Raw genomic sequence first — 25203 nt, forward strand, 5'->3', positions numbered from 1 at the left:
GTCCCATGTGCCTCATAAAAATTTGACAGCTTCGTCAGTTTTTAATTAACAGTGGTACATTCCAGTGCCTTTCTTTGGTCTTGCAAATGTGAATCTGCCTTAAGGTCTACTGCCTACCAAGAGATACTTCAGCAATATTTAATTCACAAAAGTTAGCAGATTTGAAGAAAAAGAAAATTAATGAATGCTTTTCCCCCCAAGGGCTCCTACTTTACCTCTGCTAAGTTGGGCAGGTCCTCTGGGACAAGGTGGGTGAGAAGCCCTGTTTGGCAGATCATCGGCCAAGTAGCAGGCACACCCAGTGACTTGGAGAAAGGAAGGGGTGTTCATCTCACTTCCTCTTTCCTGGTAGCACTTGAGGACATAATCTAGACAAGCAGGCCAGTTTGGCAGGGGAAGTAGGAACTCTGCCAAAATAAGCATGTTTGTGTTGGAGGAGGTTAAGGCAGACAACACAGAGAGGACAGGCTGGTGAGAGAGGGCAGCTCACAAACCCAAAGGAGTCATTCCCTAAAATTTGGCAAATTCTGTGTCAGAAAGATAACACTCAGCTAAGGTGCATGGCCAGGTGATGGTTTAGGACACATGGTCCCTTTCATGTCCAGAGTAACTTGTTCTGGAATAACCTCTTGGAAAGCAGCCTGGCAGCATGTGTTCAAAGCCTTGAGAATGTTTATATGTCTCTCCACTCAGGCATCCAAGGAATCTGTCTTCCAGAAGCAATGTGAGATACAGGCAGTGGTTATGAGTAAGAATGTACATTCTAGCAGTGTTTACAGTGTGAAAATACTGAAAACAACCTAGATATACATACAAATAGGAGAGTGGGAAAACAGATCTTGATTCACGTGAGAAATAGAACATTGCACAATCAAATTGCAGAATTTTTTAATTATCTGGAAAAATGCCTTTTTAAATGATAAAAAACAGACTATAAAACTTTACGTATAAACTAGTACTAATTTTCTTCAAGGTTTTTAAGAGGTAAGCATGTGTATACACATGCCCTTAGAAAAATAATCAAATAGCTAGACACAGTGGCTCATGCCTATAATCCCAGCTACTCAGGAGGCAGAGATTGAGAGGATTACAGTTTGAGGCCAGCCTGGGCAAAAAGTTAAGTGAGACCCAGTCTCAATCAACAAACCTGGTGTATGCCTATCATCCCAGCCATGTGGGAGGCCATAGGTAGAAGTATTGAGGTTGAAGGCTAGCTTGGGGCAAAAATGTGAGACCCTACTTAAAAAAGGGCTCGAGGTGTGGCCCAAGAGGGAGAGCGTCTGCCTAGCAAGTGGGAAGCTCCAAGTTCAAACTCCAGAATTACAAAAAAAAGAAAAAAAAAATCAGATATTAACAGCTATTTATTTATGGTAAGACTGAATTGCTTTAATTTTCTTAATTGATCTTTCCTCCCCTCTTTTTTAAAATAAGCCTTAGTTTTATCAGAAAAGTGTAGTAAAACAGAGAGAAAGGGAAAAGCCCAGAGAGATGGTGGAAATACGAAAAATGGAGAAAGAGACAGTAACAATAAGTGTTACTTATTGAGTATGTTACAGATTTCCTGGCCCTGGGTTATATGCTGCATGTGTACTGTTAGTCCTTACTATGTTAAGGTCCTAAGCCAGCATTTTTTAGTCCTTAAAAGAGCCTTCAATGTAGGGATATCAGCTCAATTTCAGGTGAGGAACCTGAGACTGTAATAGGTGTAGGGATGTGTAGAGTGTCACACAATGAGAAAGTGGCCCAGTGCTGTCTGGTGGCAGCCCCTGCCTTTTCCTGTGTTGCTTGGGTTTCTGAGGCACCATCATCTCCCAAAGACTCTGAGGGAGTGAGGAAGAGGGTCTTCTACATAGCCAAGCTCTGAGATGCCAGAAGGGAGAGAAGAAGTACACGCTTTGTGAGCCTGCCCCACACCTTGTCCTGACTGGCAGAGTCATGTCTGGCATCTGGTTGGTGCCTCCATCCTCAAAGTCAGAGCTTACCCTGACCACTTAAGCCTACAGCTCTGCCAATAGGCTATAGTGCTGCAGAAGGAGAAAGAGCAAGGCAGAAAGAAATAAAACCTGTCTCCCCATTACTTTGTTTTCCTTCACAAACAGTAGCCCTTATGCTGTGCCAGGCACTTCCTATTCTAAGTACTTGACAAATGACACTCTTTTCATTTTCTTGCCAACTCTATGGGTGGATAGATAGCTACCCCCATTTTATAGAAGAGGAAACCTGCCCAGGACACACCAATATTTGGTTGAAACTGACCATTTTGACCCATGGAAATAGTGTGCAAATATGCTTAAACCCAGTTGCAGGTGGAGATGCTAGGGTCTATCTGAACACAGACAGGCAGCTCTAGAGTCTGTGGGTTAGCCACCATCCACGCTGCCACTTTAGTATCTCATTCCCCTGCGCCTTCCACCCTTTGAGGACAGATGATGCTGCCCTTCCTTCAGCATTGTTGCTGTCACCTGGCCCCCTTACCTTCTTCCTGACTGGCTGCTGATGCCCATCTGACCCTTTCCCTTCAGCATCATCTTGTCTCTCTTAACTGCTCCCTTTTCCAGTGCCAGAAAGAGCCTTATTCTCAGTGCCCTTTTGCCCCTCTCTGAAGGCTCTGGGGCTTTTTAATTTTTTTGTGAATCAAAGGTCCAAACCATGGCTTTACATGTCTTCCTTCACCAAAATATGTGCTTGGTTGGCCACACAGTTCTTCTCAGATGGGCAGTCTCTGCTCCAGCATCTATGTCTTTGCCTCCACGTGTTTTTCTTAAACCTTTCTTCATGAAAATTCCCTCTCTCTCTTCCTCTACTTTCCCTTAACCTCTTCCCTCACTGCCTTCTCCAAACTGTCCAAGGTACCTGCACTTACCTAACAAACTCAGTGCTGATTCTTGGACCATTTCTGGATTAGAACTCAGAGTGTCACCTTCTAGACCAGCTTTGTCATGAGATAAGGCAGCTGTGCCTCTGTTTCCTTTTCTGCAGAGCAGGAATAATGCCAACTCAGTGCATCACTGCTTCATGCCAAGACCAGTGTGCACACCCTCTGCTCCTCCCACTTCCACTTTTGTGCCTCTTCCACCTTGATTCAGGCTGTTTCTCCTGTCCAGACACAAGAAGCAGCTTCTTTGCAGGCTCCCTGTTTGCCACAGCCTCCCCAGGCCGCACCCCTCCTCACCTAAATGCATTGTCCCATTTAGATAACAGATGGGAGAATGTGGAACAGTAAAAGTCCTATATAAAAGCAGGGGTACAGTTACCATCAGCAAAATGTTTTCCCTGTGGAGTCATGCATTCTGTATTCTATTTTAAATACCTTCTCAATTTGCACTTCACCAGAGTTGGCCGCTTAGGATGATAGATACATGATGTAACTGTGAGAATGTCTTCTCTCTCACCAGGAACTGAAGCTCTCTTCCCATGAGGAGGCCTTGTCCTTTGTGTCCCTGATAGACGGCTATTTCCGGCTCACAGCAGATGCCCACCATTACCTCTGCACTGACGTGGCTCCCCCACTGATCGTCCACAACATACAGAATGGCTGTCATGGTCCAATCTGGTTGGTTCTAAAATACTTTCAGTTACCCTTAGTGTGAAAAGAGCCCAGACTTTAGTGGTGAGGAGTCTGGCCCCTCCATCCCAGATGTGGCTAGTTAAGTTGGGGCAGTTGAATGTGTTAGCTGATACTTAGGGGCTGCTTTCTTTCCCCTTCCTACTATCTGAACTTCAGCCAGGCCTGTCTTATCTTCTGCATGGGCCCCTCAACTCCTCCCTTCCTTCAGGTCTCTGTTCCTCATAGTTTAACCCCTTCACTTCTCTACAGCCATCTAAGCTTCCTGTCATGTTGAACACTGAACAATTCAAGGAAGATAGGATACAGATCTCTGCACCAGACAGGGTGGAAAACAGATTCCTGGGTCAGCTTGGCCTAAAATGCTGGAGGATGGTGGCAACTAGGAGGGTGACTCAGCCTACCGGCCAAAGGGGTGTTATGAGATGCATAGAACACCTGTGTCTCAGAACTGGTAACCTGTGCTCAAATACCTCTGAAGACGGGGCATGTGGTATTACTCAAAGCAGTCCGTAGATTTTAGCTCTCACAGTGACAGATGTACATCCCTTTCTGAAAGGGTGCTGTACTTGGCTTCTCTCTAACTTCTCCCCACTCATTTACATTCTGCCTTTGAGACAGCAGGGGTTCAGTACTTCCTTTTACATGTGACTGCCCTCCAGACTAAGAAAGACTGGTTGTTTGTTTTGTTTTGTTTCATTTTGGGGTTGTGTTTTTGTTTTTGTTTTTTGCCATACTGGGGATTAAACCCAGGACTTCTCACATGCTAAGCAAACACTCTACCACTGAGCTACATCTCCATCCTAAAACCATGGTTCTTTAGATCTAGGGAAATATATCTTCAGCTACTTCCATGTGACATGCTTTCCAGTTTCTTTCTCTGCTGGTTACCTAGTTTAGTAGTGGTGTGGTCCCTGGCCTGTAGTGTCTCACAGACTTCTAGGAAGATGGACACAGAATTGTAGAACAAGGAATTGGCCACCATAAAAGTGTCTCCCTCCAGTGTCCCACTCATGGTTGTGCTTCAGGGCCTTGGTACATGGTATTCCTTAGGCTGGGAACGCCCTTCCTCAAGGGTCTACACAGCCCCTACTTCCTTTGGATGCGAGTTAGCTGTCACCTTATCCATAGAGTCTTCCCTGACCACCACCTCCCCTACTCCATCCTGCCCTCTCTGCCACTTTATTCTTTTCCTTCAGTGACATTTATTACCTCCTTATGTCCTGTGTTCATTTGTGTGTCCATTTGTCTCTGGTCTGACGACCCTCCTTTCCTAAATCATGAGCCTCCTAAAGGCAGAGGGCACTGTCCCTGCCACCCTTAGCACCTACGGCAGAGCCTGGCACATTGTAGGCATTAAGTATTTGTTGAAGGAATAAATGTTTCGTGTTTTATGGAAGGTTGAAACTCACTGCCTAAGGGGACTTCTGAGAGTAGGCGGTTCAAATGAATTACATAGTGAAGAATCAATGATGGTTTGCCAAGTCTTAAAGGGGACAGGGTATCCTAGGTGAGGGATCCACATGTGCAAAGGCATGGTGCAGTTGTAAAGTGCTTGTCTCTGCCTTTCTAAAGCATGTTGACCACATCAGCCTTCTTTCACCAACACTTCCTGAATAGCACTTGTTAGCTGCTAGTAACTTCTACCCATATTTATTTAGCCAGTGTTCAGTGCCCTCTGTGTGCCAGGACTCATTGGTCCTGGGAATACAGAAGAGTGTAAGATAGATTTATTTGTGAGCCAAACCTGTTCTAGTTACTGGGGATATAGCAATAATTTGTTTATGCTGCTTTGTGCAGCCCCAAATGCTCTCTCTAATGCTCTTGTTAGGCTGAGTGATAGGGAGGGAGGGCCCTGTGTTATTTGCAGTTCCTCATCACTAGTCTTTGGGGACACACTTCTGGTGAGAGTTGGAGACTGTCTATGGGCAAACTTGGGGCAAGCAGGACTCAGTTCCTTGGGTGGCAAGGCTAATCTATATCTCCTCTATCTAATATCTCCAAGATATTAGAGACTGTCTATCTTAGTGCTCCTTGTGCCTCACCTGACATGTCAGAGAAGATTTTAGGATTCTGTGCAGGTAACATGTGGGGCTGTAAGACTTGAGGCAGCTCAGGGAAGTGGATATCCTGGAGGGATGAAGTGCTGTGTGGTGTGAGCTTTCTCTCTTTGCCTTCTTTCCTCTCCAGCACAGAATATGCTATCAATAAGCTGCGGCAAGAAGGGAGTGAAGAGGGGATGTACGTGCTTAGGTGGAGCTGCACTGACTTTGACAACATCCTCATGACTGTCACCTGCTTTGAAAAATCTGAGGTCAGTCAGGACACTGGTGTGGGTAGGGCCATATGGCCACAGGGTGTCCAGTGCAAGCTCATCCAAGAGCTGTGGCACAGAAGAGCATTCTTGGCCAGGTCAAGGAAGAAAAACCTGGGTCTCTGACAAATCACTGGGAGGTTTGGCAAGAGCTCTCAAAAGGAGTCTTCCTGAACAGCCAGACCCCCATACTCATGGTCCTCTTTCCCTGTCCTCCCTCCACCTCATCAGGAGTACACTGTGGCTTTGGAATGTAGAACATGACCAGAAAACTGGTTTACATCAGACATCTGTGAATGTTAGTATAATTATCTAGAGTGGCTTATTTTAGACCCAATAACAGCATCATGATAGACATAGACCTGTGCTTGCCTGTGGCACTCTCTGACACATACATGTGCGAAAATGCCCCTCATCAGCATGGCCTAACAGTTTTCCCCAGCAACAGTTCCAGACATTTTAACAGAAAAATTGCTGTGTCATGTTTTGGCAACGAGTAGAGTCATGTTTTGGCAACGAGTAGAGATATCTATTAGACATTCAAATGTCTAAGAATAAAATGAAAATGTGAAAGAAGTCCTAAAGGCTAAGATTTTAGCCAGAATTGACAACTCACTATACCTTAGATACTTTTGTTCATACAGTGTTTCAAAATGCAAAGTAGGTTTTTTAGAAGGCATTGAGTTTTACAGTACTAGTGTATTAGTTCACTAGTATTGGTGAGGTTCAACATGAACTGGGATGGAAGGAGCTTTTGGGATTGAGGTCAGCATTTATCGTATAATAGACCTTAGACACAGAAGGGGAGAGTACAAGGAGTCCTGGGACTGGGCTCTATCAAGAGTGGGAAGAGGAAGTGGCAGTGCTGCTAGGTGTCCTGGGCAAAGTCCCAGGGGTCACTTATGTGCCCAAAGGTGTTCATGAACAGCCTCAGGGCTAATATGGGCTCTGTGCTCAGAACTTGTCAGGCTTATTGCCTTCCTGAGGGATGCCTATCCTCGTTATTCATCGGTCTTTGGAGGAGGTTTAGTATTTTTAGGATGGATGGGCACATGAGACAGCCCAGCCTCCTGAGGTGGAATTCACCTATGCTATACCAAGAAAGTCAGTGGTTGAGTAATGGCCTACCTGGTATCAGGATTCCTAGGGAAAAGAACAGTCACAGATATGACTAACCCTTCTGCTTATTTTAGCTCACCAGGCCCAGTGCTAAGCACTTTGCATACATGTTCTTGGGTAAGCCCTGTAGCGCCATATGAAATAGGTGATGTTAGACTATTGTACGTGTGACGTAACCAAGCCATTCAGATTTTAACTATCATGTCCTAGTTTATACCATAAGTAGGTCTTCTTTGCCCTCATTGTAACCACTAAAATAGTTTCCTTTGTACAGAAAGAACCCATGAAGGAAACTTGTTTATACTTCTTTTCTGTGGCACCATAGAGCTCTGAACCTGAATGGACAGCCAAACACCAGCTCCCATAGTAGTTCTTAGATAGATTCATGTTTGGAAGGGCTTAGTATGAAGGAGTTCCTGGATGAATTTCACTATTGTAATTCTTATTTCATTTATAATATTTGCTAGCTTTTATAAAGTGCTGAATTTTAAAATATACCTTGCCATTTAACCATAGCAACAATCCCATGAGGTGGGTATTTTCATGAACTTCATCTTACAGGTCAAAAGCCAAATGATACTGTAGAGATAACTGTTGTGCATGCTATAATGTCAGCTCCCTTTACCAGTGCCTTCTCTTGGATTCCATTTTATTTACTTTTTTGTTGGTTGGTTTGTCTATTGATAGTGAGTTTTTAAATTTTGAATAATTTTAGATGAACACAGATGACCTAGAGTTTCATTAACCTTGCCTAACCCCATTTTAAAAAATGGGATCTGGTTGTTTTTCTGAATGGCAGGTGCTGGGTGGCCAGAAGCAATTCAAGAACTTTCAGATTGAGGTTCAAAAGGGCAGCTACCGACTGCATGGCTCGGACTGCAGCTTTCCCAGCTTGGGAGAACTCATGAGCCACCTCAAGAAGCAGATCCTGCGCACAGACAACATCAGCTTTGTGCTGAAACGCTGCTGCCAGCCTAAGCCCCGAGGTCTGTCTCTCTACCCAAGCCACACTGTGTGCACTCAGAGATGCCATATGCCCTTCAGAGATGCTTTGAAACTAGATGGACCAAAAGATACTGGTTGGGTTAAAGAAAGTGGCACCTTCCTACAAAACCAGGCATTTTTGTCTTTGAGTTTTGTTTCAAGTCTGTTCTCTAACTCAAATCTCATTCTTTAAGTGTCAGCATTTTTTTTTTCTAATAGAAAGGATGTATACCTTTTCTTGATATTTCAGGTAGGCTACAGAATGAATCATGTTCACTCCAGATGCTGTGGCTCATGTGTGTAATCCTGGATACTTTGGAGGCAGTGATTAGAAAGATTGCAGTTCAAGGCCAGCCTGGGCAAATAGTTCACGAGACCCTATCTCGAAAATACCCAACACAAAAAGGGTCTGGTGGAGTGGCTCAAGTGGTCCAGTACCTGCTTAGCCAGCATGAGGCCTTGAGTTCAAACCCCAGTACCACCCAAAAAAAAAAAGAAAGACTCATGTTCAGGATTAGTAAAAAGCATAGTTTCTGTTTTTTAAGATTGCATGGTTTGAGGGCCCCCGTCATTGCTTTATCTGTTATAGGAAAAAATGTTGCTGTCACATCTTCTGTGGGCCAAGAACTATGTTAGATGTTTAGAATCAGAATGCCTAAGACCCAGTCCCTGCTTTCTGAGGGTTTCCAGTCTAATGCATAAAACATCACTGGTCAATGAGGCCACCACAGTATATGATGGATATTTTAATCAACACTTACATATTATAGTTTGGGGGGTGGCGAAAAGAAAGAGATGGCCAAAATCCTCGAGACACGTGGCATGGGGGCTGCATTGAGGAGGCAGATCCTAAGCTGAGTGTGGGTTTGTGAGCAAGAGGTGTGAGCTAGGTGGGGGCATGTCCAGCAGAGCCAGGAGCTTGTGCAGCAGCTGGCCAGATCAGGGACAATGGAAGGTGAAGGCAGAAAGAAGGGGAAGTGAGACTAAGGGGATAGAGGGAGGTTTTTGCATCTTGGGAGGTCTTGGCTGCCACTTTATCTTGCATGCAGAAGGAGCCGTAGAAGGATCAGGAGTAATGGGGATGGTGGCTTATGTCTGTTATCTCAACTACTGGGAGGTAGAGATTGGGAGGACTGAGTTTTGATGCCAAGCCAGGCAAAAAGTTAGCAAGACTCCATCTCAGCAACAACAACAAAAAGCTGGGCATTGTGGCACTTGCCTGTCGTTTCACCCATGTGGGGGACATAAGTAGGAGGATCATGATTCAAAAAAGGGCTAGGAGCACGGCTCAAGTGGTAGAGTACTTGCCCCTAGCACAAGACCTTAGATTGAGAGAGAGAGAGAGAAAGAGAGATTGATATCAGGAGTTAAAACCCAATTGAGAGGAGGATCCATGGTCTCAGAATGAGTGTGGAAGGACAGTTGAGGGATCGATCACCTGTTCATGGGCCTCAACTTATACATAGGATAACTGAAGAGTGAAGTGGATCACTGAATGTCAAGGTCAAGGAAGGATTTGTGTTGCAGGTCAAATCTGAATACTGGATCCCTTGGTACTGGGTGTTTGTTGTTTCCCCACCTCAAGATGCCACCTTGCAATTGCCAAACGCTTGCTTCAAATTGTCAGGCCTCAAAGAAGGGGCAGGGCATTTGCTCTGAGGAGCCTCTTTTGTCTGAGACCATCTTGCTTTTATGAGGGAATTATCACTGAGTCTTCACACTAGAAGTGGGCAGGGCAGAGCAAGCTATTCCAGGGCAGAAAGGAACCTGCATCCTCATGTGTACTAGGTAAGTGCTTCCCATTGAGCCACACACCCAGCCTAGGGCCTGGGTTCTTGATGTACAAATCATGTTTTTGTCTCAGCACTGAACGTGATGAAAGAGGAAGGACTTGGGTTCGTGTTGATCAGATAGGGTTTCCTGCCAACCTTGGGGAATAACTGCAGTCTTTGTTTCTATGCTCAAAGATGTTCCACAGAGGTAGAAACACATCTGCCACTTGTCTGGGAGACCTTGGAGTACGTTAAAACCTTAAAGCCCAACAATTCTATTTACTCATACAAGTTCTCCCAGATAGTAAAAATGAGTTTGGCTTGCCTAGGGTCTCTGGTTAAGAATGAGGAAGTGGAGGACAGATATCCACAGAAGTAGGGAAGACTGGAGTTTCTTTCAGGGTTCCTGTAGGAAAGTATCTGACATAGTTTGTACCCCTAACAGACCAGGTTTTGGAGCTGGTGGCTATGAAAAGCACAGGAACAGAATTGACCTGCCCTCATATAGTTTCTGTTGAGACTCCTCCAACTCTGTTTAGTATCTGCCTTTTCCACTTGCTTGTGAACTCTTAAAACAGGTTCACGGTCTCGCCACTCTGATTCATGGGAAGTTCAGAGCCCAGCACACAGCAAGTAATAGTGCCTGTCAAGTGACCACTGCAGCAATGACTGAGTGGCAGCTTACCTGAGTATTTAATTTCTTTCATCTGCACAGTGCTTGTTATAGCTGCTGTAGAAGTGAGGAAATTGAGGGATATTTGGTTACTTGTTCAAGGCTGCACAGCTTCTGGTATCAGTAGTAGTTATAGCCATAGCAGTAAATAATAATGGATGCTACCGTGTTAGTAAAGCTCATGGTTTGCCAGACACAGTTTGAAGGGCTTCTATATTTTAAAATCATTTAGTCCTCAGAACAACCCAGGGTATGTCTCTCTCCCCATTAGACCTGCCCAAATCATAGGTGGAGAAGAGTGGGGATTTACTTTGTCTGACTCCATGTTGTCTGTTGATTTTCTCTATATCACATGGTCTTTGCTGAGGTGCAGGTGCAGCCAACAGCCTAACTCTGAGGCAAGGACAGCTCTTCTACCCTGAAGGAAGGGAGAGGAGGGCAAGTGAGTCTTCCTCATGTAGATCCTTACAGCCCTCTTTCTTCCTTCTGCCACCTGCAAATTAGAGAAGTGGTGAAACCCCAAAAATTTGATGTGAGAGTGTCATTCTGGTTTACTCAGCTCCTCTGCTTCTAACCGAAGGGTTCTAAAAGCGAGACACCTGATCTGGATTTCTCAGTTAAATGCAACCAAGAAACTAATTCCTTATGGGATAAACAAAAAGCAAAGAGAAAAGCAGGAAGCTCCTCAGAATGGGCATGATGGCTAAGCAAACCCCTATTGCTTCCCGTAGTGCAACCCAGGTCCCAGCTCCAGGCCTGACTGGCTGTGCTGGAAAGCACACCAGGCCCTATCACCCATCCTCCCACATCCTCCCACATCCTCCTCAGTGCAGGCAGGTGTGCTGCCTGAGTTCCACACCCATCAGCTCTGACCCTGAGGACTTTTGCAGGCTGCTGGGCAAGGATGGGCTCCCTGGTTGTAGAACAAGGGTGGAGAATGGTCATACTAACAGTGGCTGCCAGGAATGGAGATTTTACTGCACAGCAGGCACTGGGGACATGCCTTCTTATACATTGTCTTACTGACCTGCATAGCCACCTTACGAGGGCAAATGAAACATTCATGGAGATTAAGTGGCTTCTCTGCTCACACCGGACCCTTGTGCCATGTGCCCTGGAGTATGCATACAGACAATCAGTCATGATATCCTTCTCCCATCCTCTCTCTAATTTCTCAAATGGCACTGCTGGCCACCCTCTACCTTGAGGACACCAGTCAAGTGACCTTGTTTGGCACCAGCCTCGCATTGCCTATTTGAATCAGGTTGTACTCAGCGAACAGGGTGGAGTGATGCAAACAGTGGAGGGAGTAGACTCTGGGAAAAAGAAGCCAGTTTCTGATACCCCCGCTAGGATCAGCTGTGCTGCGAGAAGGTAAGAGACTAGAGCTGTGTCTGACTTCCATGTGACTCCTGTGTCTGGGCTCATCAGCTGCCTCATCATGGACAGGCTGTTCCCTATCTGAGCCTCTGTGTTCTGATCTGTAATAGGGGTGAGGATCATCATGGGGGCAGAGGAGTTAATATGTGCACAGCTTTTAGAACAGTGCCTGGCAGAAAAAGCAGTCAGCAAACATGAACTTAAAATACAAAGGGGGAAAAGAACCCTACCCTGAAGGATAGTGAGGATTTGAGGGACTGTGTTAGAGTCATGCAGCATCCATGGGGATCCAGTGCTCAGTGACTGTTGCTTCCCAGTGCATGCATGGACGACCTCCAATGGATCATGTCTTATGATTCCTAGAGATCTTTTGAGAACCTCATTCATCAAAATCCAAGAATCAGGACTTGAATGGGTGTGTATTCTCCCCATACTCATTACTGCCTTCTAGTGCAGGAAAGCAAAAGGGGGAAAGCATCTGTGAGCTGTCACTTCCCTCATGGTCCTGCCTCAGCTAAAAGAAATACATGTCATGCTCAGTGACTGCTGAGGTTCCCAGGGAACTGTCACTTCACTGTGTTCCAATCTGAAAGGTCTTATTCCCACACCATTACCTTGTTGCTCATGACAGATCATAGTGGGAAAGGTGATTTTTTGTGGATTATAAATTCCCAGTTAGCCACCTGTGTCAACCCTGGCCCAGCAGACTTTGTCATGTGTTGGGCTTGTGTTTGATCAGTGGAATTTGGGGAATAATGCACTCAATCTGCACATTCAGGGAGTTTTCGGTAAGCGCCTTCTCATCACTGGTATTGCTGGGCCTAGAGAGATTTAGACAGGATCCTTTTTCTAGGTCACCTTTCCCCTCTTCTCACACAAAGCCAGTGCTTCCCTTCTTAACAGGGTTCCTGTTACTCTTTTTTGGCTCTCCTCCAGTTTTTCATACATTTAAGAAATACTAGTTGAGGGCTGGGGCGTAGCAGCTCGGGACAGAGCACTTGCCTAGCATGCACAAGGCCTTGGGTTCAGTCCTCAGCACCACACAACAAACAAAAAGAGTGCCTGCTGTATCTGGTGTTATGAGGTGGAGCAGAGAATAAGATAGACACAGTCCCTGACTTCTTGGAGTTTCCATCTTTAGATTTAAATTTCATTTCTTTAGGGAAACCTTCCCTGACATATCTCCCTTGCTCCCTTTTCACTCCTCTTCTCCTCCCTCTCTCCTTCTGCCCTCTCACCCCCCACCCCCACTTTGGTGATACTGGGGGTTGAACTCAGGGCCTTGTGTTGCTTGCTAGGCAGCCACTCTACCACTTCAGCAATGCCCTCAGCCCTTTATGCTTTAGATATTTTTTTTAATAGGGTCTTGCATTTATGCCTGGACCAGCCTGAACCGTGATCCTCCTATTTACACTTCCTGCATAGCTGAGATAGCAGGCACAGACCACCATGCCTCGATTTTCTGTTTGAGATGGGGTCTTGTAAACTTTTTTGCCTCCCAATTTCAGCCTCCTGAGTAGCAGGGATTATAGTTGTGAGCCACTGTGCCTGACCTCCTGAACACTCTTACCAGGACAGGTATTGCTTTGTGAACCTTGGAACTCCTTAGGCCTGTCCTTTAGAATAGCTGGACAAATCATAACTTTCTGCTTGATTGACAGATTATTTGATTCATCATGGCTCTGTTATTTAACCCATGAACTCCTGGAGGGCATGAATCAAGTACCCAGTAGTGGTTCAGTGAGCGACTGAACCAACAAATGCACACCCATGTGTTCTGTAAGCCCCGTGGCATAGCACACATTGGCTGAGATCTTAACCCTTCGGTATCATGCACACTCAGACTTTTCCAACCTCTCCACAGAAATCTCCAATCTGCTTGTGGCCACTAAGAAAGCCCAGGAATGGCAGCCTGTCTACCCCATGAGCCAGTTGAGCTTTGATCGGATCCTCAAGAAGGACATTGTGCAAGTGAGTTATTACTGCAGAACCTGGGTGCAGCCTTGGTCCTACCTTCCCACAGGGGAGAAGCATGGGGACTTTGTGGGGGCGGTAATAAAGTCTGGGTTTGGGGAGATCCTACTGGGAAAACAATAAGAAAACTTCCCTTTCAAAGTTATAGCAGTTCACCTAGTACTTCCATCCTGCCCAGCCTTGCTGATGGTTATTCTCAGAGACATTTGTCCCTGAAGAAGATTGATTAGCTGGGGTGTGGGGTTACCTACTATGGAGGGACATTGCATTGTGAGAGAGCAGTGACTGGGCAGAAGGAGTAGCCTTTCAGGGGAGCCTGGACTGCTCTTAGGCATTGGCTCAGGGCGTGAAGCCCAGTGCCAATCCTGCTTTCTGTTCTGTGGCTCCTCCCCAGCATCCTCGGATAGGAGTCCGATGTGGCAGTGTAGTGGGGAGGGTGTCAATGCAGACAGCATGCCAGCACCCTGGAGGACCATACGCTGTCTCAAAGGGATTGTTGCACATTGGAGGGATTGGAGGGACAATCATGGGCTTGATACTATGAAGGAGATGAAAGGAAGGAGGTGGCAAGCATGGGGTCTGTTTCTTAGTTTACCTTTTTAGGTGAATCCAGATTTCTTCACTAAAGACCCATTGTTACTGATCTCTGTCCCTTTGGTGTCAGAGCTGTATCCTAACATTGAAGTCACTACTTTCTGGCTAAAACTTGACAGAGAACTTGGGACCCGCCCTTGAGCTTGTGAGCAGACCACCATCCTCATGCCTTCAGTATCCATTTAGCAAAAAGCGATGAGCATTTACACATGCCACCTGCAGTTGGTACTCTTGGCAGGCTCACAGTCCAGAGGAGGAGGCAGATTTTTGTGTCTTCATTATGTAATTATCAAGAGACAAATCCTTACGTGGCTAAGTACAGCAGGATGCAGTTGTATCAAAGACCTAGTCTTGGGAGCACAAAGAAGGCTTCCTGGGGGAAGGGCATCAAAACAGAATCCTAGAGGGTGAGCAGCAAGTGACTGCACAGAGGCAAGAGAACAGCATGGAAGTAGCTGGAGTAGACATCAGGAGCTTGTGTGGGTTGCTGTGGGATCCTGACAACATGGTGCTGTGATCTGACCACTGGAATAAGTCACCCTTCTGGGGAAGAGTAATTATTCTGAAAGCATATGGCTTTTACGGGATGCTCTTGGAATATAGCTTCCCATAACGCAGACGAATCACTTTGTGACAGATGCAGCTTTAATAGTCACAGGAGCTTGCCAGGATCCAGCAGAGAGTGGCTATATGGCTATTCTGCTATGACAGTTGACAAATGGTGGTATTTGTGCAAATTAATATACCCAATTAACAGTCCTGTGGGTTTCTGTGGGGAACAGGGATGATTCCCTAGGTGTTGTCCACAATCCATTTTCTGCATCTACAAAGAATCATAGAATAGGCCTTTTGATTTACAAGTTTGTGGGGCTAATGTCAACAGTTTGATATTGCCTCAGATTCATGAATCAATCACATTTTGATTTCCAAATATTAAGAATTTAAAAATCAAAAGTGTTAATATTCAAACAGGAAAGGGTCCTTAGAGATAGATCATTCTGTGCTAAGGGCTTTTCGTGGACAGTCTCATTTAGTCCTTCCTCAGTTCATCTGGTAGTGTTGTCTCCTTTCACGTGTGAGGAAACGGAGGGCCTAGTCCCTTAGCTTGGGATTGCTAGGGCAAATGCAGGTATAATTTGTATCACTGCTTCTAGAGCTTTGCATGTGTACCCATGTGCATGCATACTGACAGATACACGGGAGAATGAGTGGTTCCAGTGTGAGAGAGAATGACTGCTGGTCTAGAAGACTTTAAAACAGAACACATGGACCCAACAGATGGGTTTCTACCTACCACTTGCCAGAGTCTGTATAGGAGGCTTCCTGTCTATTTCCTTATTTGACTCTTACAGCAACCCTAGGAAGTAGGTGCCACTATCTCTATTCATGAGAGTGGGCAGAGATTGAGCACGATGAAGAATGCTCCTAAGATAAAGGAACCACAGCAGTAGAGTGAGGTGTTATAAGCCCCTTCACTCTATCTCCTAGCCTGAGAGTGGAGGGGATACCAGAGTTGCTTTGGAGCCCTGGGATGAGGCTCAGATGGCTGTCCATTGGTGGCATCGTTTAAATTCTGTGATAGGTTAGGATTGATTTCTGGCTGTAGGCTCATCCCAGAGGTAAGAAGCAAGGAGGTGTTTAGGGAGTAGGAGGACTGTCTTCAGGAGTCCAGGAAATTATCACAACTATGCTTGGCCAAATAGCCTTTTGTTCCTCTGGAAACCTGATGAGGGTAAGGCTCTGAATTTCATGAGCTTTGGGACTTTTTGCCTTGGCCCCATCCCATCCATCTTCAGTGTTCCCTTTAAGGACTCAGTGCCCAACTCAGCCATCACACAGCTACAGAGAGAGGTCATCCCACCTGTGCTTCATCCCTTAGGGAGAACACCTTGGCAGAGGCACGAGAACACACATCTACTCTGGGACACTGGTGGATTACAAGGATGATGAAGGAACTGCTGAAGAGAAGAGAATAAAAGTGATCCTCAAAGTCTTAGACCCCAGCCACAGGGACATTTCTTTGGTAAGTGCTCCCGTTTTTCTGGATCTAGGGGAGTGCAGTGGAGTGGGAAGACCCTTTGCCCTCATTTTGGCCTAGTGGTTCTCTCACTTGCCTTTTGTCAGAATTTCTCTTTCCAGTACAGTCTCAGGCAGAACTTGTGTGTGAAATTAAGGAGGTTTAAAGAAGAGGTCCGATGAGGCCCCATGTACCTTCTGTTTTCTCCCTCTTCCCTGTCCTGCTAGAGGACCCTGTGGGGTACTGAGTACTGGGACAAGCCAGGTGGTCTCAGAGTTCCCTATAGAGTTTGGGGCTTCTGTTGGCACAGTCTGGAAAATGAAAGTCCAAGGAGGAGTCAAATGACTTACTCACAGGATCCCACAGACTTTAGAGTGACAAAGCCAAATTGGAGGCAGAGATCTATTTGGGCTCCTCTTTTATTCGAATATAGTACTAAACTTGTTTTCTGAAGTTTAAAGGAAGAGAGATAGGCATGAGTATCTAATGGGAAAGTTGTTGGCTAAATAGTCCTAACAGCTTTGCTTTGCATCCTGTTGGATTTTCTAAATAAATCCCATATCCCAGGCCATACGATCATGCCTCTGGACAGTCAAGGACAGAGGGAGTTTTCAGGGCCTGGGGTGATACGACTAGCCTCCCCTAGTAGTGGAGGCTGGCCCTAGACATTTCTTTATTTTTTCTCCCACAGGCCTTCTTTGAGGCAGCCAGCATGATGAGACAGGTCTCCCACAAACACATTGTGTACCTTTATGGTGTTTGTGTCCGAGACGTGGAGAGTAAGTACCTTCTTTCTTTTTTTTTTTTTTTTTTTTTGTTGCTATTGTTTTATTTATTTATTTTTAAATTGTTTTATTATTCATATGTGCATACAAGGCTTGGGTCATTTCTCCCCCCTGCCCCCACCCCCTCCCTTACCACCCATCCCGCCCCCTCCCTCTCCCCCCACCCCCTCAATACCCGGCAGAAACTATTTTGCCCTTATCTCTAATTTTGTTGAAGAGAGAGTATAAGCAATAATAGGAAGGAACAAGGGGTTTTGCTGGTTGAGATAAGGATAGCTATACAGGGCATTGACTCACATTGATTTCCTGTGCGTGGGTGTTACCTTCTAGGTTAATTCTTTTTGATCTAACCTTTTCTCTAGTTTCTGGTCCCCTTCTCCTATTGGCCTCAGATGCTTTTGAGGTATCTGCTTTAGTTTCTCTGCGTTAAGGGCAACAAATGCTAGCTAATTTTTTAGGTGTCTTACCTATCCTCACCCCTCCCTTGTGTGCTCTCGCTTTTATCATGTGCCCAAAGTCCAATCCCCTTGTTGTGTTTGCCCTTGATCTAATGTCCGCATATGAGGAAGAACATACGATTTTTGGTCTTTTGGGCCAGGCTAACCTCACTCAGAATGATGTTCTCCAATTCCATCCATTTACCGGCGAATGATAACATTTCTTTCTTCTTCATGGCTGCATAAAATTCCATTGTGTATAGATACCACATTTTCTTAATCCATTTGTCAGTAGTACCTTCTTTCTTGAAGGGAGCAGTGGGCCATGTCTGGGGAGTGTGGGTGCCGTGAAGACCCTGGACACCTTCACGATGCCCATATTTCTTGCCTTTCTTTTTGCATTTGAAGAAATGAAGGTACTCAGCAGATCATTTGTGTGGCTGTGGAACTAAAACCTATTTGTTCTCATTCATTTCTTTAATATTTCCTCCTGGCCAGTCTGGGCCTCACACTGAGGTAGACCTGGGAGGCTGAGGTAAGATAAGGCTGTTGCCTGAGGTAAGATAAGGCTGTTGCCTGAGATTCAGAATGACAGGAGCCCAAGCAGGACAGTGGCAGGAGAAGGGAGCCCTGAACAGTGGGGCTGACTTATTAAGCAGACTGACTGCCTGTAACCTTGAGCAGGTTATGTCTTTGGCATCCAGCTGCTGAGGGTTGACCTTCAGCCACTTCTGCTCACCTGTCTTTGGACTGAAACTGCTAGAAATAGATTAAGTGGCCTTGAATTCCTGATATATAAAGTTAGAAGAAGAGGAATTTTTTTTGACCTCAAGTTGTTTGCTTAATGTGAAATCTGTTGTATGGACTATTCCACATGCTCATTCATGAGTTCTGCTAAGAGGGAAGTCTTGTCAGTGAGCAGCTTGAACTTTGTATTGCAGTGAGAATAGCAATGGTGGATGTTCTCAGAGGTCTTGTTCTGTGTGTTAGGTACTTGACCAAGACTGTCCATGTCTTGTCACATTTAGCCCCCCTCAGATCCTTGGGAGATTTAGGTATTTGCTGGGACTGCTGAGGCTCAGAAAGGTCTCAGAGGCAGAAGAACTTGGGGTTGAAGCCAGGCTAGTCCAACTGTGAAGCATTTTGCCATTTATACCTCTTAAGGATGTTTGTACATAGTGAAGTTGAAACCATCTGTTAAAGAGGGTTTTTGTAAGGGGACAAGGAGTACCATCCCAGACAAATGGAAGGTTCCATATGTGGCTGTTTTTGTGCAGATATCATGGTGGAAGAGTTTGTGGAGGGAGGACCCTTGGATATCTTCATGCACCGGAAAAGTGATGTCCTCACTACACCATGGAAGTTCAAGGTTGCCAAACAGCTGGCCAGTGCCCTGAGTTACTTGGTAAGAATGTTCTCATGGCCAAGGTAGTCCCCACCAGAAACCAGAATGTCCTCATAGGGGGTGGCAAGAAGGAGGTGCTGGCTAGCAGGCAGGAGGGACCCTGTCCTGTGGTTCCATGTACCTGGACTCTGTGGCTGAATACAGATGTGCCTGGTGCTTAGTGAAAATGGTAATTTGGGGCTTTTCTGGGGGCTCACTTACGAATCCTGTTGAGAAGAAAACAGTATATGTTGAGTAACTGACTGTACTGATTGCATAGTAAGAATAAAAACAGTGCAGAACTTGCTGAGTGACTAAGGGAAACTGTCAGCATACACCAGAGCTAAGATTTGTTGGGTACTTAACTAAGGGTCAGCTGTTCCTATGTTACAGATTCTCTTCACTTTACTCTTCACAAAGACTGTGAAGTATGCTCCACTGTTTTCCCCATTTCACTGTTGAGTCTGGAGCTGAGAGATATAGGATGTACAGGAGTCACACATCTCATTGGTGGGAGGGCCAGGCTGTTGGGGTCTGGCTGTGACTGGGAACAGAGAGAGAAGGAAGATCTGAGGGGCCAGAGTTGGAAACCAAAAAGTGGGCAGAGAAGATAGGCCTTGCCACATGTTCCTTTTTTATTTTTCAGGAGGATAAAGACCTGGTTCATGGAAATGTGTGTACTAAAAACCTTCTCCTGGCCCGAGAGGGCATTGACAGCGAGATAGGCCCATTCATCAAACTCAGCGATCCTGGCATCCCTGTGTCTGTGCTGTCCAGGCAAGGTATGTTCCCCACCCATTCCCACTGCCCACTCTATGCCAGGGATCTGGCCAGTAGTGAGAAGGGACTGGCCTGGGTTGGGTTAGGCCTCCCATGAGAAAGGGAGTCAGCCAGCAGGTGTACAGTGCTATTGCTGTGCCTTGAGTGGGGCCATGGCACTGGGGAAGTGGTGTCTGACACCCCAGCCAAGGCTGTCTGGTCTCTGTGCTGGAAGTGCTGTGATCAGGTAGGGTAGCACAGAGGGAACCACGAGCTCCAGGAGATGGTGAAAGAGAGGGTGAGCCTTCTGGAATTCCCCTGTAGCTAGTGGGCAGTTTGGAAGGCACTTTTATTGCGTGATTATTGTGGTCTCACATACTCAGTATGAACTAGTTTATGCTAAGTAGTGGATTCCAAAAGAAAAGGCAGCCCTGAGAGGGAAGAGCAGAAACCCTCGCTGCACAGGTTATGCTCTGCCTCCTTCCCTGGTAGGCCACACAGGGAGGGCCAGCATGCCCTAGGGCCTAGTGCTGGTGGTCTGTCACAGCCTCTGCTTTCTTTAATATTAAGTTTTGATCAACTCAGCATATTGAATTTTGCTCAGTAATTTGTCAGAGTGGACCAAGTTTAGAAGGAAACCAGGATGAAAAATAAGCCTTGCAAATGAGGCCCCAGTCATCTACTCCTTGGAAGGGAATATCAGAGTTAGCCTTTAGTACCTGCTTGCTGATTATCATGTGTCAATCAGCCCCTGCTCCTGAGGCAGACACCCCTCACATAAACAGAAACATGAGAACCTAGAGATGCCTATAAAATGCTGTGAGGATTTGGAGGAGAAAGACATTGCCCAACTGGGGTCAGAGGGTGGTTCAGGAGGCATTTGGATTTCATCTGGCCTTGCAGGTCAGTAAGGTGGGCTATTGCAAGGGACCGGAGGCACATCCCATGCATGTGCTGTGGCAGGAAGGATGGAAGAAGGCTGGGAAGGTCAAGTGGGCCTAAGCCTGGAATGCTGGGCTCAGGAGCGCTATCTGCTTTTTTCTGCAGCCAAGAGCCCGCTGTGTAGGGAGCACAGCATTTGCCAAGAGTATTCCAGAGGGCATGGAAGGGGTCTCTGCTGGAATTGCTGGCTCTGGTCTTGATTAGAAGCCAGAAACAGCAGCCACAGAGGATGCAGGGGGTAAAGGGATATGTGACTTCTTCAGTCTTTCATTCCCTATCCTTTCTCCAGAAGAAAGAAACCAACATAAAATTTACTAACGCTTCCAAGTGTACAGGATGCATGTAGGCAACTGTCTGCCTCTCTGTATGTTGGCTTCTTCCTCTCGCCTGACTTTTCTTTCCTGAGCCACTGTTTACAGGCCCCCACACCCAGCATGGCGGCCCTGCCCTGGGTGCTCTGCTCTTTGAGATACCAGGGCTTCAGAAGATGGGCTGCACACGACCCTTCTAGGGAGCTTGTGTAAGTGGACCTGTGTACAGCCCTAATCAGACCACTATATCAGAAGTGTTTGGGCAAGGCCTGGAGGGCTACAGTCTAACAGCTTCCAGTGGGACTTATGCAGCTGGGTTCATGACTGGCAATGCTGCTGGAAACAGCTCCTTCAGTAGCCTGCAGCTCTGGCTTGCAGTGACACTGCTTTGTCCCCTAGGTGATCCCAGAAGCGGGTCTGTGAGTGCATCTGTTGTCTTTCTCCAGAGTGCATAGAGCGCATCCCGTGGATTGCTCCTGAGTGTGTTGAAGACGCCAAGAACCTGAGTGTGGCTGCGGACAAATGGAGTTTTGGAACCACACTCTGGGAAATCTGCTACAATGGCGAGATCCCCCTGAAAGACAAGACGCTGATTGAGGTGAGCTTTCCAGGGGATCAGGAGGGGGAGACTCTTAGGTACCAGTACCCGTGACCTCCCAGGAGTTACTGGGAAGCCTCATATTGTGGCAAGAGAGGGGCATGGCTTCAGTCTTCCCCCACAGGTTTGCTGTGTGCTCTCACAAATTTAACTTCCCTGAACCTTGGTTTCATAGTCCATAAAATGGGGATAAATAATAGCAACTTACTATGAAGAGAAGGAAGCACCTCGAGTGATAGGTACTTAGTCCACAGATTGTTACAGTATTTTTTATCATAGATTTTAAGTGCATGTTATTCAGCATACACAGTTCCTACTGTGTATCAGGCATTGTCCTAGATAAATGCTGTGAACTCACCATAAAATAGGCACAGGTCTTGCCTTTCCTCGAGAACCTTAGGAAGTGGCAGGGGAAGTGGGCTAAAATAAAGATAATAAGGATTCCATAAATTACTTCTGTACCTCTGGGGTCCAGCTACAAGTTAAAAACTGGAGTGTAGTGATTTCATATAATTTTTTAAAGTGATATCAATTATTTATTTCTGAATTTTTAGACAATAAATAGTTAAGGAAAACTTGGAAAAGCAAATAAGTCAGTCTAGGGATAGAGCTCAGCAGTAGGGCATTTGCCTAACATGCTTGAAGCCCTAGGTTCCGTCCCCAGCACTACTTAAACAAAAGTCATGTCTGGCCACTGTTAGTACTGCAGCATGTTGTCTTCTAGTCTGTTTGTATCTGTCTTTGTAAGCAAAGTTGGGATTGTGCTAGATATGGTTATACATCCTAGATTTTAAAACTTAATTGGTACTTTCCTATGAGATTAAGTCTTCACAGTTTTTATGAATTTAATATGAGTTAATTGTTTAGCTCTAATATATTGGCATTTATGTTGTTTTCAAATTTCCACTGCTTTATCTAATTCTGCATGGAATACCTTTCTACATTAATTCTTGGCTCATATCTTACTTATTTCTGAGTCATTCAATAATTGGAGTTAATAAGTCAGAGCAGTTGAAGAGTATGAAGATAGTTATATAAGCTGCCATACTGTATTCCAGAAAGGCTGCCTGCCTTCTCTGGCTCATAGTTTCTTGGGACTGGGATATGCTGGCTATCCTCCTTGAATTTGGCCTCTGTTGGTATCAGGATGGAGATTTCTCCATGCTGGAAAGGTCACTGTAAACTACATGTTGAGGAAATCTACCTTTCAGCAGAGATGTTGGGAATTATTAGGGATTAGTAGTTGCTTCCCACCTGGGACTGTCAGGTTTGAGGGTGGCTCCTTGGTTTCTTATAAGTGTCCCTCTTCTTTACAGAAAGAGAGATTCTATGAAAGCCGCTGCAGGCCAGTGACACCATCCTGCAAGGAACTGGCTGATCTTATGACCCGCTGCATGAACTATGACCCCAATCAGAGACCCTTCTTCCGAGCTATCATGAGGGACATTAACAAGCTTGAAGAGCAGAGTAAGGCACTGCTTGCACTGTCCTACCCAGGATCAGTCACGGCCACGGAAAGCTGTTGGGCAGCAGGAGTCAGGGGAATGAAGAGTAGCCTGCCACTTACTGAAGTGGTAATCCCTGACCATCACCTGCTTTTTAATCTGTTTTTTTTTCTTCTTCTGTTAGATCCAGACATTGTTTCAGAAAAAAAACCAGCAACCGAGGTGGATCCCACCCATTTTGAAAAACGCTTCCTGAAGAGGATCCGTGACTTGGGAGAGGCAAGTTACACCCTAACAGTGGCCTCTGCTTACATCCCTCTCTGTACAGAAAGCTGCTCCCCCTGGTAGCAGCTTCACTGGTAACAGCATGTACATCTTTCCTTCCAGGGGCACTTTGGGAAGGTTGAGCTATGCAGGTATGACCCTGAGGGGGACAACACAGGGGAGCAGGTAGCCGTCAAATCCCTGAAGCCTGAGAGTGGAGGTAACCACATAGCTGATCTGAAGAAGGAAATAGAAATCTTAAGAAACCTCTATCATGAAAACATTGTGAAGTACAAAGGAATCTGCACAGAAGATGGTATGTTGTACAAAATGAGGTTTGATTTAGATGAAATAGCTATCTGGGCCATGAAGACCAGTGCTAGGCAGGCAGCCCTTAGTCTTACCTGGGCCATCAGCTCCTAGGAGCTGTCAGGGTTTCTAGTCTGTACACTGTCAAAACTCTCAGTGGCTGCATGTCCCCTGGGGAGGCTGCCAAGTCTCACTGCCAGCTAGGGGGTGGTTCAGCCTTGTCTCTTCAGGGGCTCATACACTGATGCTGGGGTTTGGATGGGTGGACCCATCCAAACATCCATACTGATGCCATATGGAAGGAATACCTACCTCTACCCCTTCTCCCCATTCTTCTGATCTAGTTAGTACCAGGGCATCTAAACAAGGATTGTAAATAGATTAAATAGTAGTAGTAATAGTTAGTTAGCAGTACTTGTATCTTATTTGCAAGGACATACCATTCATATATGTCCTTTAATGCTGATAGTGAAAGGATGTGGCTTATAATTAAAGAAATTATCATGTCTAGTGGTTTACAGAGTACTCAGGAGTGTTATGCCTGAGATAGGAGCCTGAGGAAGGTGGGGCCTGTGCCTAAGAGGCAAAGCTGACACCATGTCAGTCCCCCCCCAACCAGTCTCTCTCTCTCTCTGCCTCTGCTTTTTCCTGTTTGGCAACCTCATACTGACGTGAGTTTTTTCTAAACAGGAGGAAATGGTATCAAGCTCATCATGGAATTTCTGCCTTCTGGAAGCCTGAAGGAATATCTTCCAAAGAATAAAAACAAAATTAACCTCAAACAGCAGCTAAAATATGCCGTTCAGATTTGTAAGGTAAAAACCAAAAAAAACACATTGAGAAGGCTGGCATTCTGCCTTACGTAGGAATGTTTTGTACTGAGACCTCAAGTGGGAGACTTTGTAGTTTGTGTTGCTCCACATTATTTGGATGAAAAATGAGCCTCTAACGCACAAGTGAATGCATTTTTCATATGGATTTCTTAGAAACTGTCAGTGGTATGTGAATGAAATGAGTTCCTGTTTTTAATTACAGCGTGACTCTGGCAGTGTACTTAGCCTCTACTTCTCTCCTAGGGAATGGACTATTTGGGTTCTCGGCAGTATGTTCACCGGGACCTAGCAGCAAGAAATGTGCTTGTCGAAAGTGAACACCAAGTGAAAATTGGAGACTTTGGCTTAACCAAAGCAATTGAAACTGACAAGGAGTACTACACAGTCAAGGACGACCGGGACAGCCCTGTGTTTTGGTAACTGAATCCAGCAGCTAGATTTCAGCAGTGCTTCCTAGGCTTACCCTGTTTTCCTAGGTTCTTTCTGGCTATGCTAATGGCCGTCATTCCCCTGGCCTGGTCCTATGTGAGAAAGGAGCAGGAGAGTTCATTCAGGCTATTTCACTGAAAGCAGCCCACACAAATACCTGGGCTTCAGTGGTACCATCTCCCCAGGAATGGGAAAGGCAGACCACCAGCTTAGCATCTCTAGCCAGTTCTCACTGCTTTGAGCAACACATCCATACCAGGACAGTGTGGGCATCGGACAGTCAGAGAAATCTGGAGCAGAGCAAACTCATAGAGA

The 25203-nt window shown here is 45.8% G+C and overlaps 1 protein-coding gene across 3 annotated transcripts in view; it reads left to right on the plus strand.

Annotated features, from left to right (window-relative positions):
• The window catches only part of Jak1 (Janus kinase 1), a 126800-nt gene that overhangs the window by 97322 nt on the left and 4275 nt on the right, over nucleotides 1-25203 (plus strand). For all 3 annotated transcript variants that reach the window (XM_074079877.1, XM_020184238.2, XM_074079878.1), the window contains 14 exons: nucleotides 3396-3553; nucleotides 5756-5879; nucleotides 7798-7984; nucleotides 13672-13778; nucleotides 16255-16398; nucleotides 17084-17171; nucleotides 18892-19019; nucleotides 19645-19780; nucleotides 21457-21608; nucleotides 22925-23075; nucleotides 23238-23332; nucleotides 23441-23633; nucleotides 24317-24441; nucleotides 24703-24875. In XM_074079877.1, coding sequence (XP_073935978.1) covers nucleotides 3396-3553; nucleotides 5756-5879; nucleotides 7798-7984; nucleotides 13672-13778; nucleotides 16255-16398; nucleotides 17084-17171; nucleotides 18892-19019; nucleotides 19645-19780; nucleotides 21457-21608; nucleotides 22925-23075; nucleotides 23238-23332; nucleotides 23441-23633; nucleotides 24317-24441; nucleotides 24703-24875 — 1961 coding nt within the window. The remainder of the gene's footprint in view (nucleotides 1-3395; nucleotides 3554-5755; nucleotides 5880-7797; nucleotides 7985-13671; nucleotides 13779-16254; nucleotides 16399-17083; nucleotides 17172-18891; nucleotides 19020-19644; nucleotides 19781-21456; nucleotides 21609-22924; nucleotides 23076-23237; nucleotides 23333-23440; nucleotides 23634-24316; nucleotides 24442-24702; nucleotides 24876-25203) is intronic.

The sequence above is a fragment of the Castor canadensis genome, chromosome 7, assembly GCF_047511655.1.
Source record: "Castor canadensis chromosome 7, mCasCan1.hap1v2, whole genome shotgun sequence".
In the NCBI taxonomy this organism is placed as follows: Eukaryota; Metazoa; Chordata; class Mammalia; order Rodentia; family Castoridae; genus Castor; species Castor canadensis.